Below are 13,380 nucleotides of genomic sequence, written 5' to 3' on the forward strand. Positions count from 1 at the left end.
AGAGGGAGAAGCAGGCTCCCCGTCGAGCAGGGAGCCCGATGTGGGGCTCGATCCCAGGACTCTAGGACCATGACCCGAGCAGAAGGCAGATGCTTAACAACTGAGCCACCCAGGCGCCTCTCCAAATTTTTCTTTCTTGAGTATTGAAGAATTCAGATTTTCTACTAAAAAGTAGTTTACAAATACCAGTTTTTAAGAAAATTAACTGTATCTTGAGCTTTTCAAATTAACATAGAATTTTACATTGTTCTAATTTCTTTTTTTTTTTTTTCCTTTCTCTTGCTTAATTCGTAGAGGTTTAGATGTGGTGCCAGTCATCTGTCTGTCCTCAGACCCATCCGGTTCCGTCCCCCCTGCTCTGTACTGCAGGTGCAGGCTACCCTGCTGGCGAGCTCCCGTCACAGCTGGTCCATGGTGCAGGCAGGCTATGGGAGGGCCGAGGGAGAGGAACCAGGGGACCTCCCCGTCTCTGTACTTTCTGCCGTCTTCGGCTGTCTCCTCTGCAGTCCCAGCTCCGGCTCCAATGTCCCAGCCCCAGCCAGCAGGATTGCCATGCTCCCCTTCCCACTGGGAGGCCCCAATGTTCACCTCTGGTCACACCCATACCCCACCCCTTTGTCCCTCTGGCTAACTTCCTGCTTTGCTCTTCTCTCATGGGCCCCACCTTCCCCTGCATCCTCTTTCAGATGCCTCATAACTGAATTCCTGTAGCTGAATTACTCGGTGTGGGTTCAGTCTTTCTAGCTGGGCCTTGACTGACTGATAGGCATTTTATCACTATTTTTCAGCAGCTTTTGAATTCATGCATCAATTCTACTATTTTCTTAATGACTCATTTCTGCTTTTATTTGGTGAAATAATAGAGCTTAGCCAGCGGTATGCTGTAGTATTTGCCAATTTCTGTGGGCAAGTATTTCCATCATGGCCGATTTCAGCAGTCAGTGTGATGTCACTAACAGCTGAGAAGAGCTCTACAGGATCAGCTCTCACAGGGGAGTGGGGGGTGGGGGAGAAAGGATAGAAAGAAGACTTTAGAAAAATGGTAAAAATGATCACATCTTGAAACTGAATTATTTTAAATTAAAGTTCTCCAATATGTAACACTCCCTCAACTTCACTGTTAAATAAAAAAAAAACATTTTATTTGAAAATCTCAGGTTTTTCTAACTTCCTAAGTGCTATGAATTGACTTGTGCCCCCGCCCCAAATTCTTATGTTGAAACCCTAACCCCCCACGTGACAGTATTTGGAGATAAGGCCTTTAAGAAGTAAGTAAGGTTAAATGAGGTCATGAGGGTGGGGCACTAATCCGAAAGGACTGGTGTCCTTGTAAGAGGAACAGAGACCAGAGCGCTCTCTGCAGGGATGCAGAGTGGCCGTGAGCACACAGAGATGGGCCCCTATAAGCCACCTGAAGAGGCTTCCGAAGGAAACGTGCTGGCACCTGGGTCTTGAACTTCCAGCCTCCAGGACTGTGAGCAGCGAAGTTTCTGCTGTGTGAGCCCTTAGTCTGTGGTGTTCTGTTAGGGCGGCCCGAGCTGAGGGATACAAGTGTGCCCACTGACGGCCAGCAAGCCAGAGCCCATGGTGGTCACAGAGCTTGTTTGGGGGACAAAAAAGTTTTGGAACTCGAAGTGGTGATGGTTGTGCAACACTGTGAATGCACTTAATTCTACGGAATTGTACATTTGAAAATGAAAAAGACTGGCAAATTGTTACATATATTTTAGCCACAATCCTTAAAAATTAATAACATACCCAAACCACCAAATCGTACACTTCCAATGGGTGAGTTGTATGGTATGTGAATATCTCAATAAAATTATTTTTTAAGAACTCAGAGCCCAAACTGACAAGTCGTCAAATAATTTCAAAAGCAAACTTGCTGAAAATTCCTTAACAAGTGTGCCAGTGAGAAATTCTATGTAACAGGAATGCAGGTACACTTTAATATTTGCTGTGGGCCACCAAAAAGAGATGTCCGTTGGGTCTACTCCCCTGGGAGGACAGGGGCAGGTGTGGGAAAGCACCACCCTGGCGCAGGTGTTGTGTCCCAGGACGAACCACCCGAGAGAGGGGCCGTCTAATCTCTGCGGCAGGTGGAGCGGGTGAGAACGCCTATCTCCCCACCCCAGCTATTCTCGTCTTGAGAAATATTTGCCCCCAAATGTTTAAATACATGAGGGGTCTCAATTTCACACATCCAAGAAGTAAAAAACTACAAGTAGAAAACTACAAGTCATGATTTTTCACTTATCAGACTGGCAAAGGCCAAAAAGCCACTAGGGAGACTTGGCTGGTGAGGAAAGAAAGACAGGCAGACCCATCCCTGCTGCCATCACAAAGGGCACAGTCTCCGGGGAAGGCTCACTGGCCGTATTTATAGAACCTAAAAATGCATGGATCCTCTGCCTTAGCAATTTTAATTTTAGAAATTTATCCTACAGGCTTTTGTTCATGGATACAAACGTTGTTCACACTACTTGTAAGAGCGAAAGATTAGAACATTTTCAGTGCCATTTAAAAGGAGACTGGATGTACAAATTATGGTTCGACTGAACACCGGTCCAGCCCATGTACCGCTGGGGGCAGGAACCACACTGCTACTTTTGTGCTTCCTGAACTGGGTCATCAGGCCACCGTCATCAGCTGTCCAAAGCATTAATGTTTTAAATTTGGCAACTTGGTAGATAAGAAAAGGGCACAATCTTGTTTTAATTGTTATTTCCTTCACTGCTACTGGGGTCGACCTTTTTCACGTTTACTGGCCCTTGTACGTTTCGAGTTCTGTAAAAAAGTTCACAAAACGCCTTTACAACATTTGTTGTTGTTTTTTTCACTCTGATATTGTGAATACAGACAGGAATAAAACACTGTCATTCTACACTTGGGGGGAGATGGGGCTCCCGGGTCTAACAGGGGCTACCAAGTATTTATTGTGCTATGCATCCTGTTTTTTAATCCATCCCTTCTAACTTTCCCAACAGCCCTGAGAGGTAGCTCTTACTATGTTCATTTTACAAATAAAGAAGCTGGGGGCAGAAGCTGGCTGACTTGCCCAAGGCCACTTGGCTGGTAACAGGGGCCTAAGTCGATACCTTGGTTCTACAGCAGCTCCTCCTCTTCGTCGAGGCCTGGGCAGGAAGCCGCTGGAGTCAGCAGGCCGCGCGGAGGCCCACCCAGTCCCACACGTGCAGAGAGGCGTCGCTTGCTGCCGATAGGAGAGTCCGTGGTTTGTGGGGGTGCCAGGTGTGGGTAGTGACCAGTGGAGCAGTGTCTATCTGGCTGCCCTCCAGGAAGATGTGACCTCTGTGAGTGAAGACAGGTTCTACTTGGTTCCCCACTCCATCCCAAGATGTAGCATCATAGACCTGGACTGTCCCATCAAAACCTAAGGAGCAATGAGAAAAGAGAAGATTGACACTGGAAAGTAATTTTTATTGTTTGTTTTTTAAGTTATCTCTATGCCCAAACATGGGACTTGAACTCATGACCCCGAGATCAAGAGTCCACACTCCGACTGAGCCAGCCAGGCGTCCCTAAAGTAATTTTTATAGTTTGCTCTCTGGCACCAAAACAGGTTATAGGATGAGAAATCAAATAATAACAAGATGCTTAAGGCCAGGGGCACCTGGCGGGCTCAGCCCGTAGAGCATCTGACTCTTGATCTTGGGCTCATGAATTTGAGCCCCACATTGGGGGGCGATTACTTGAAAAAGATGCTTAAGGCCAGCCGAAGGGCACATAAGCTCCACCCTCGCTGTCGGCAGCTTATGACTCCATAGGGCAGGTGACGGTGTACTTCTGCTGTTCATCTGGTATGTGCCAGGCCCGAGGCCAACCCTGGACGTGCGTTCTTTTAATCCTCACGACTGTATGAAATAGGTACTATTATTTTCCCCGGGAAACCGAGGCTTAAGAGACTCTTTCAAACCTCTTCCACTTGCCTCACATTCTAATCCCTCCGCATCTGGATCGCTGTCAGCAGATGGCCTTGCCTCCTGCTTGATGGGGGAAACAGAAGCCTTTAGGGAGAGCACCTGCATGTTCCCCTGCCACCTAGCCACACCCACACTCACTCCGTCCTGCTGTCTTCTCGCTACCAAAGAGAAAGTTCCTCCACCAAGCTTGGTTCTTTTCTTCTGCTCTTTTTGGATCCTGCCATTATCAATGATCTTTTCTTACTCTCTCGACTATTCTTTCAACCTCTCCCCTTCCATGGGTCCTTCCCATTGACTTTTAGATACCCCCAGTCAGCTACAAACTGCCGGGCCAGACCCAGGAGCCTGCTGACCTAGCAGCTTGCTAGAACTCCAAAAGCAAGCGGACCAAGAAGCACTTTTGTGATCCTCTCACCTCCTCCTGGTACAGCCCCGTGACTACCCCAGTGGCCTCGCTACCTGCAGTCCTCTCGCCCAACCTCAGCACCGAATTCCCGCTCAGGTAGGAAAGGCCTGCTACCAATGTCAAAATTCAGTAGCTAGAACGGGGAAGGGCCTGCCATGGAAGAACCTGGAGGGTTAGCTGGAGCTTCTCTGGGAGGGACTTTCACTTCTGGGGCCAGATTTATTACGGGGCTGCAGCCTCCTTCCTGAGCACTGTACAGTCCCCTGGGAGACAGAGCTCAAGTAACAGACACAAAATACTGCTCAGCAGTACCTGAAATGGCCAAGCAGCTGTCCAGGCCTGGCGCCCAGGTCACTCGCAGCAGCTCTGGGTCGGGGCTGGGTGCAGACACTGAGCACTGGACGGAACTCACAGGATGGCAGAGATTCCGGGGATCAAGAAGACAGAGCTGCCCGTCTGAGCCAAGGCTGGCAATGCTGGGCCCAGGACCCCGGCCCCCAACTTCAGCACACCACCTCCCTCCAGCAGCCCCAGGGCTGGGGCTGACATTCTCTGATGGCGCCCACTTCTGGCGGATGTCGACAAGCCCCAGCCGGCCTGAGGAGCAGCAGAAGGCAAAGGTGTCTGCATCCAGGACCTGCAGGCTACTTAGCTCCTCACTGTCACTGACTCCTGGAAGACAGAGGGTGACAGAGAAAAGCTGCTGGAGTCACAGGAGTCTGGCCGGTCACATACCCCTTCCTCTGGAAGCTTCCCACCAACACCGGGCACCTTGCCACGCTCCACCCAGCTGGGCCGCTGCTGGTCCCGGGACTGCCTCTTCCAGCCCCAGAACGGGGGCCCCTTGAGGCTAGGGCCTGCCTCGCATCCATCTGGTTTCCCCAGCACCTGGCCCGCACGGCTGAACTCAGTTCTTCACACAGCTGAGGATGGAAGTGAGCAGGAGACGCCAGGCAAGGGGTGAACGGCTGTGGTACCTGAGGTGTATGTGGTCTTCTGGGATTCCAGATCCATAACCTTCAGACTGCTGAGCCTCACCCCGTGGAGGACTCCGGGTGCCATCGAAGAGAAGATAGCCACCCTGGGCCAACGACTGCCCTCCTTCTCCTGCACAGCAATGGTGCTGACGGCTTGAATGACATCTGGGGGAAGGAAAGCACAAGAGGCTAAAATCCGGGATGCTGATGAAGGCCTGACACATTACAAGGTGAAGGCCAGCCAGCAGTCTTCCCTTGTACATGTAGAAGGTCAAGGAGGAAAGGGGGCTGACAGCTGGCAAGAGAGGACGTGAGACATAAGCGCCCTGGATTACATTCACATTTCTGAAACTGTCAGAAGCACTTTAATTCCTTTATAATTTGTCTTACAAACAGTTTTGCAAACAGGAGATAATGAATCATAGCAGCCGTCTCAAAACCCTAAAAGCATTCTGGCTCTTTATAGTTTCGCAAAGAACAAATAAAGATAGAAAAAAGCGAAGAACACACTTAAGATATCACTTACACCTTAAGTGAAAATAACAAGTACAGAGTTCATGAACTAAGAGTATTTCTTCAAGCACATGTTCCATGACCTCAAGCAACCTGCGGATGCCTCGCCGGTGAAGGTCACGATACCCATGTCTCCAAATGGAAACTGGGCAGGAGGGTCCACAGCGTTGTTGCACCGAACGGAGGAAGGACACGCCTGACCTCAGGCTGGATCCAGTTTCAGTGTGTCTGCTCAGCCTGCTTGGTTCTCGCCTCTGCGTTCTACACTGGAGGCTTCTCTTAGTGGCAACCGTTTAGAGCCGTTTGCTGTACAAACTACTTAATGGGAGATACAGATTTCCATTTTATATTTTCTTGCTCCAAGAGAGGCTCATTATTTGGTCACCACATTCTCTGAAGAAAATGGACATCTAACTATTTTTCTGATTCTAAAGCACAGGAGAAAGTCAGACTGAGGAAGGAATGGATGAGAAGGAATACTAACATGGCTTGGCAAGCAAGCACAAGGCAGCGAGCCCCCTGGAGACTGTTCCCATCCGAGGAGGGCACAGGGCACGTGTCTGGGCTGGGCTAGAATGCAGAAGGCCCTTGGGTGTTGCTGCAAAGGCCCACGGACTCCCAGTACCCTTGATCTGGACTTGCTGAACTCAATCACTCCTTCCACACAGGCTGCGGAGGTTTGGAGCAGACAGGACAGCTGAGCCCCAGGATCAGAGTTTGTCTCTGGGGAGCGCCGATGAGGCTGTGATTCAAACCCGCCCTGGCACAGCGCACCTGCCTCTCCTGGGCCACACGTGAGCAGCTCCCTCTTCCCTTTCCACACACTCTGAGGGACCTGGAACAGATTCCCCAGGACCTACCGCTCTGAGCCAGGGGATGGTCCTCAGATATGATCTGTCCTCTGATGGGGGAAAGGAAGAGGCCAAGGGAAAGCCTTCAAAGACCTATTTCAAAGACGCGGTGGAAAATTTCAGAGCCTCCTGACTGGAGAGTTGCTCTGTAATTATAATCAGAAAGAAATGCAGCTTTCCTCCTCCTCCTTTCTCTGGTCCGTGGTAAAATGCCCTCCTCCGGGTAATCCATACCACATTTACCAAACCAGCCCCAAATGGAGAAGAGAAATGACTAGGAAATCAAAGCAAAAGACACAGTGAGACACCTCTAAGAACTTGGCCATGAAAGAAGGTTGTGTCTGAGGATTCACCCAACACAGAACAGGTCAGAGCAGAGGTACGCACACTCCCTAAGGAGTCAGAATGGTGCCCACACCTCCAATAGTGAGCAAATGTATTAACACATCTAAAGGATGGTGGTGTCCAGGAGAGGGGGCTGTCCAGGCATGCGGGCAAAGAAAACACTGGGGCCTGTCCAGGGCGGAGGGAGCCATACCAGACTGAACACCGAACTTCAAAGTGGATACAGCAGGTGACATTCAGCTGAGACCTTTAGATATGTATTCATCCAACTCAAAGGTTTCCACGGCCCCAGTTATGAGAGAAAAGGCCTCAGATGCTGCTCCAGGGGCCTGGATGGCACCAAGGCCTGGGCAGCAATGCCTTCCCAAGTTTTATACTTTGTGCCGAAGACCGCTTACGAAAACACAACTTGGAAACCTCTGAGCTGATTCTTCTTGTTACGGTTTTGTTTATCACGCAGTCTTCGAGGTCAGGTTTTCCATAGACAAAGAATAAGGACCTGGAATGTCCAATTTCAGGGATACTTTTTTATTTATGAACTAATAAAACTGCATTCTGGTTTACAGCAGTCTTGTGAGTCTGGTGAGTGCGTCTGCCTCTATAAACACTACGCTTTTTGGAAAATTCACCTTAGGTAACACTACGCTTTTTCAGCTTCTAGGAAAACAGCTGGTCAACCTTCCCCAGGCTCTGGAATATTCTGCACTATTATCTAGGGAAAGAGAACTCTTTATCTGATTTGCTACTCTCACAGGAGCGTCAGAGCAAGCCCCCTTGGGCCATTAGCTCCCCTGGGCCTGGGGCTATAGTATGGTACTCCAGACACCGTCTGGATAAAAGGCAGCTCCGGGCGCCTCCACATGGTTAGTGACACTCTGCTCCCTCTCATCTTTAAGCAACTGCTGTCCCACATGGCCTATCTTTAGGCAAAGATAAAAAACTACAAGTTACTGGCATAAGGACAGACACGAAGACCAATGGAACAGAACTCAGAGTCCAGAAAGAAATCCTTGTATTTATGGTTAAGCAATCATCTTTCAGTAAAGCCAAGGGGCAGTTCCAAAAGCAGCGGCCTGTGCCTCTGAGGCACACTTCCATTCTGGCCAACAGTGCTCTAACAGAAGCAGGGATGGAAGGGGCTGAATCAGGGCCGCCGCTCTTGGTGCCTGCCTGGCAGGGAAACCCGCAAACCTACTGCTGGAGGGAAGGCTATTCCACATGAACGAACTCCCCTTCCCTCCCGAAGGGAACAGGGTAACACTTGCGGCTCCTTTTCCCGTTCCCCTGTTACGGGGTAGACTGACTTCACGAAGAGGGAGACCGGTAGGCTGAGCCTCTTGCTCCCTCGTTATTTTCCATCCCCGAGACGAGCATGCCTATAAGGCGAGGTGACCTCCTTGCCTCTGCCCCCGCCTGGGGGAGAGGCACGGGGTACGCCAGGTGCTCTGCCCATGACTGGGTAGGTGAACTGAATTCCAGAAGCAAGTTGCAGGAAGTTCCATCTGGGAGATGTACGCCACGCTGTGGTCGCTAACTCATTTTTGCCCATGTTAAAGTAGACACTACATTTTATTTTTTTAAATTTTTTTTACTTTTTTTTTTTTTTTTAGATTTTATTTATTTATTTATTTATTTGAGAGAGAGAGAATGAGAGATAGAGAGCACGAGAGGGAAGAGGGTCAGAGGGAGAAGCAGACTCCCTGCTCAGCAGGGAGCCCGATGCGGGACTCGATCCTGGGACTCCAGGATCATGACCTGAGCCGAAGGCAGTCGCTTAACCAACTGAGCCACCCAGGCACCCTAGACACTACATTTTAATTCCCACCTGGCTCTGTGACTATTTCTTACCTGGCTTAGATTAGGGGGTAGGGGTGTATGGGTATCAGGCTTTCCCACAACCCAGCCCCACCAAGTCAAATTCACTCACCACTGTCCTCTGTGACCTGCCACACATGCAGGTAAGAACCCGGAAGACCAGTGGTTACCAGCAACCTATTCATAACAGACAGAAGGATCAGTCCAGCGAGTGGGGAGCTCACCCACATACCCCCCAGCCTTTTCCCTTCCCAGCCCACTCAGCTTGGGACCCCTACACTCCCCATACCAGGAAAGCTTGCTGCAGGAAGAGATCATCAAGACCAGCCATCCTCGTTTCACAGATGAGGAGCAGGCTCACTCCACTTGAGGGACAGACCCAGAGCTCATGGAGGGTCACGGGACTGAGCCCAGGCTTCCACAGGGCATGATGTATCCGAGAGGGGACACCAGCATGGAGCCTGAACACACAACCCTAACCCGGAGACTCTCAGCCTCTGCCAACAGGGCTATTAGTCCCAACTACCCACCACCAGTGCTTTGAGAAACTACGGGCATCCTTCTACTCTCTATTCCCTGGAACAACTCCAGCGATCTGGGGATTACATTAGTTCAAAGGTCTGCGGCCTGTGTGGGGCCATCAAGTTACCAAACAATGAGGGTTTTTTTTTATATTCCAAATCTGGGTGTGTGTGTGCTTGTGTGCTGAGGGGGTAGGGGTAGAGGTGGTGCTAAAGAGGGAGGATACCCCTGACAGCTCCAGCCACTCCATCCTGAATGGAAGGTCTGGGTCACAGAGCTGACCATACCTGGTGTCTGGCACGTGCTTCAGATCAAAGACAGACGTGTCTGAAAATCCTCCGTGGCACACCTTGAAATCTCTTTCTGGGCATAAGCCCTAAAATACAAAGGGGTGGCCCATCAGAGAGTCTGCTTTCCAAAGGAACACTTCGATGAGCTCTAGGTCAGACGCCGGCATGAAGCCCCTTGCTGACAAAAGATGCTTCCCCCTGCCGGGCCTCAGTGTGCTGCCACCTGTAAATGTTGGTCTCAGCTGCCTACACAGCTTCCCTTCCTTCCTGCACATCCAAAACCCTTCTCCCAACCTTTCCCCGGGCCCTTTCATGAGAGCACAAGTGTTATACTCCAGGCCTTCTTAGAGGAGTCACCGAAGCATCATAGCTTCATCCAAGACAGCTGGAACGTATCATCAGTCAACTACCCTGTCCCCATTCCTCCCGCACCTCCCACTGGAAGTCAGGTGGGTCCTTCTAGCAATAAAAATGTAACCACCGCCAATTATCCAGTGTTCACTGTGTCAGGCACTGTGTTCAGTGCTTTATCTACTTTATCACGTTGAATTCTTACAACTACCCTGTCATGTAGGTACTGTAATGACCCCTATTCTAAAATGACAAAACAAAGGCACAGAGAACTTAAGCAACTTTTCTAAGGTCACACAGGGATTATGTTGTGGATCTGAACCCAAGTCTGTCTAACCAAAGTTCATGCTCTCAGCCACTAGACTCTACTCTCTCCATATGAGGGACTGGAAGCAGAGGGAAAGAAGGTAGCCATAAGAAAAAAGAGGAAAAGCCAGGCATGAGGTAAGAGGTAAATAAGGTGTCTCCTCAAGGCTCAGTCTGGGTGAGTGAGCTCCTGGCTCAAGCCTGAGTGGTGGGGATCGGGGAGATCAAGAGCACTAGGGCGCCTGGGTGGCTCAGTTGGTTAAGCAACTGCCTTCGGCTCAGGTCATGATCCTGGGGTCCCGGGATCGAGTCCCGCATCGGGCTCCCTGCTCAGTGAGGAGCCTGCTTCTCCCTCTGACCCTCCCCCCTCTCATGTACTCTCTCTCATTCTCGCTCTCTCAAATGAATAAATAAATCTTAAAAAAAAAAAAAAAAAAAGAGCACTAGGCAGGAAATCCCCCCCCAGGGCAACAAAGGCCAGGCTGTCCTCAGATGAGATTGAGTGATTTTATAGCAACATCACACAGCTACCCACTCTTTTCTTTTTCACACATTCTCTTCTCTTGGCTTCTGAAACACTGCCCTTTTCTTTCTTTCTTTTTTTTTTTAATGATTTTATTTATTCATTTGACAGACAGAGACACAGCGAGAGAGGGAACACAAGCAGGGGGAGTGGGGGAGGGAGAAGCAGGCTCCCTGCTGAGCAGGGAGCCCGATGTGGGGCTCCATCCCAGGACCCTGGGATCATGACCTGAGCCGAAGGCAGACGCTTAACGACTGAGCCACCCAGGCGCCCCAACACTGCCCTTTTCTGAGACTCCTACTTCAAAGACTATTCCTTCTTAGTATCTGTTGTGGGTTCATCTTCCTTTAACTATTTCTGAAATGTATTCCCTAAGCTTTGGTCTTTAGACATTGTCTGCTTTTATTCTTTATACACGACACTGTCATCCTAGGTGATCTTAATCATTCTAAGGGCTTCAACCACCCTCTACACTCTAATGGCTCCCTAAATCTATTTTTGATAAAGTAAAATTGACCTCTTCCTCTAGGAGCCCTCTGTAAACCTCAGACATCCTGCAGCACTTACCTCTGTGCATCCCTGCCTCCCCGTGAGACAAGCAGGGCGGGACCAGTGCTTGTCCCTCTCTCTGACTAGTATCCAGGACAATACCTAGTAGACAGAGGAACTCTCTAAAGGTTTAATAAATGAATAAAAAGTAGACATGTATACTCAGCATTTGTATTTCACGTTACCTGGTTTTCTTTTACAGAAAGTCTGAGAGGTAGTATCAGATGAAGAATCTCATTTTTTTTCAGGCTTTCATAGCCAGCAACAAAGACTCCTGGAAAAAAAAGAAGCAGAAGTAGCTGTGACAAACTGCTAGAAAGATCCTGGACCATGGCTGGGTCTAGAAATTTCACCAAAACCTCCGAAGCAAAGATAAATTCCTCCACCATTGGTATGCAGCCTTGTATTGGGGAATGGAAGGGATCTAGATCTTACTAAGAGGAATGTTAAGTGCTGACGGGGCTGAAATTGCTACAAGACCAAGAGGAGGCCTCAGACTCCCAGAAGTGTGGGTTGGGTCCCTCCCGGCTGCGCTAGCAATAAGAGGTCCAGCCTGAGGAGTAAGAGTCCATATCCTTCAGGGCCAGGCAGGGCAAGATCACCTTTGTCACCAATCCATTCAAGGACTCGAGTGGCTCCCGAAAGATCGAATGCATGGAAATCTTGGTACCTGCATGATAAAGACACAATGTCACACGGTGCACAGCACTCTACGTCTGTTAAAACTCTGAGACGGCAGCACGGTTCAGTGGGTGGGGGCCCAGGCTCTGGAGCAAAGCAGACCTGGGAGCAGGTCTTGTTGCACATTTCAGCCCCCGTGTGACTGGGACCAGGCCGGTCACAGTTATCCCTGCGCCTCGGTCCCCATCTGTAAAACGGAACTCCCAGAGCACCTGGGCTTCCTAAGGCTGATGTGAGGAATCACTGAGATAATGTGCTCAAGGTCTCACTCAGGCTGGCGCAAAATAACGGGTCACTTGGGTGATTATTATCCTCCACGACCACGGCTCTTAACTGGCACCGCACATGCTGTGCCCACGGGGAGGTGCCGCTTCCCAGACGCCGGAGCCCACTTCCAGGCGGAGTGCTCGGTGTCGGCCCCGCCCCACGGCCAGGCCGGCCCAGCCCACACCGGGGCTCCCTGGGCGCCCCACCCCGCACCAGTCCGCCCGCCCCGCCAGCTCCAGGCCCAGGGCCCAGGGCCCAGGCCCACAGGATTTACAAGCGCAAGGATTCCACCAGCCAGTCCTCCGCGGGGTCCATGGCAACGCCGCTTCCGGTACCCCACTTCCACCGCCCCACTTCCGCCTCTGAGGACCTTCCTCGGCAGGCGCGGCCCTCTCGCGAGGAGTGGGCGCGGCCGGCTCCGGCTGGGAGGCGTGGTCCCACTCCAGGGGGCGGGGCAGAGAGGAGCCTGAGCGCCTCCACTAGCGCGCAGTGCCCTCACCGGGCTGGGTCCGGGATCCTTCCGGCAAAAGCTCGGGGGCGGAGGGGGGGGGGGGGAAATGACGTAAGATCAGGGGTTCCCAGGATGTCAGTTTCCAGCGGGGCCTCGGGGACCAAATACCCGCCCGTTTCACGACCGAATATTTACAGATCAGAGGGTCAAGCCCAGATAAAATACAGGATGCTCGGTTAAATTCGCACTTTAGATAAACGAATGAATAATTTTTTGTGTAAGTATGTCCATACAATGCTTAGGACATCTCATACGAAAAAATTATTCATTGTTTATATGAAATGAGAATTTAACTGAGTGTCCTGTATTTTTATTTGCTAAATCTGGCAAGCCTACTCATGGCCAGAGAAGAGAGTAAGCAGACAGCGAGGTCTGGACCCTAGCTCGGCTCACTCCCTTGTATGCCCTGGGCACTCCCCTCAAAGCCTGGCATGGGGATGAAATGGAATGGGGTCAGCAGAACCCCATCTTGTAGTGGAGGCAGCTCCCTCGTCCAGGCAAGGAAACATGAGAGTCTTTCCCGTGCCAGAAG

At 50.5% G+C, this 13,380-nt stretch overlaps 1 protein-coding gene across 1 annotated transcript; it reads right to left on the bottom strand.

Moving 5' to 3' along the window:
* Nucleotides 1-1,744: 1,744 nt before the first annotated feature.
* Nucleotides 1,745-12,683, bottom strand: WDR73 (WD repeat domain 73). The gene is made up of 8 exons (XM_021680570.1): nucleotides 12,612-12,683; nucleotides 11,992-12,059; nucleotides 11,575-11,663; nucleotides 9,658-9,746; nucleotides 8,961-9,025; nucleotides 5,325-5,489; nucleotides 4,660-5,019; nucleotides 1,745-3,391 (listed from the first exon to the last, which is right to left on the bottom strand). Exons 1-8 carry the CDS (start codon nucleotides 12,650-12,652, stop codon nucleotides 3,156-3,158), a joined length of 1,113 nt encoding a protein of 370 aa, XP_021536245.1. The 5' UTR covers nucleotides 12,653-12,683; the 3' UTR covers nucleotides 1,745-3,155.
* Nucleotides 12,684-13,380: the final 697 nt, after the last annotated feature.

This window comes from Neomonachus schauinslandi, chromosome 9 (assembly GCF_002201575.2).
Source record: "Neomonachus schauinslandi chromosome 9, ASM220157v2, whole genome shotgun sequence".
Lineage (NCBI taxonomy): Eukaryota > Metazoa > Chordata > Mammalia > Carnivora > Phocidae > Neomonachus > Neomonachus schauinslandi.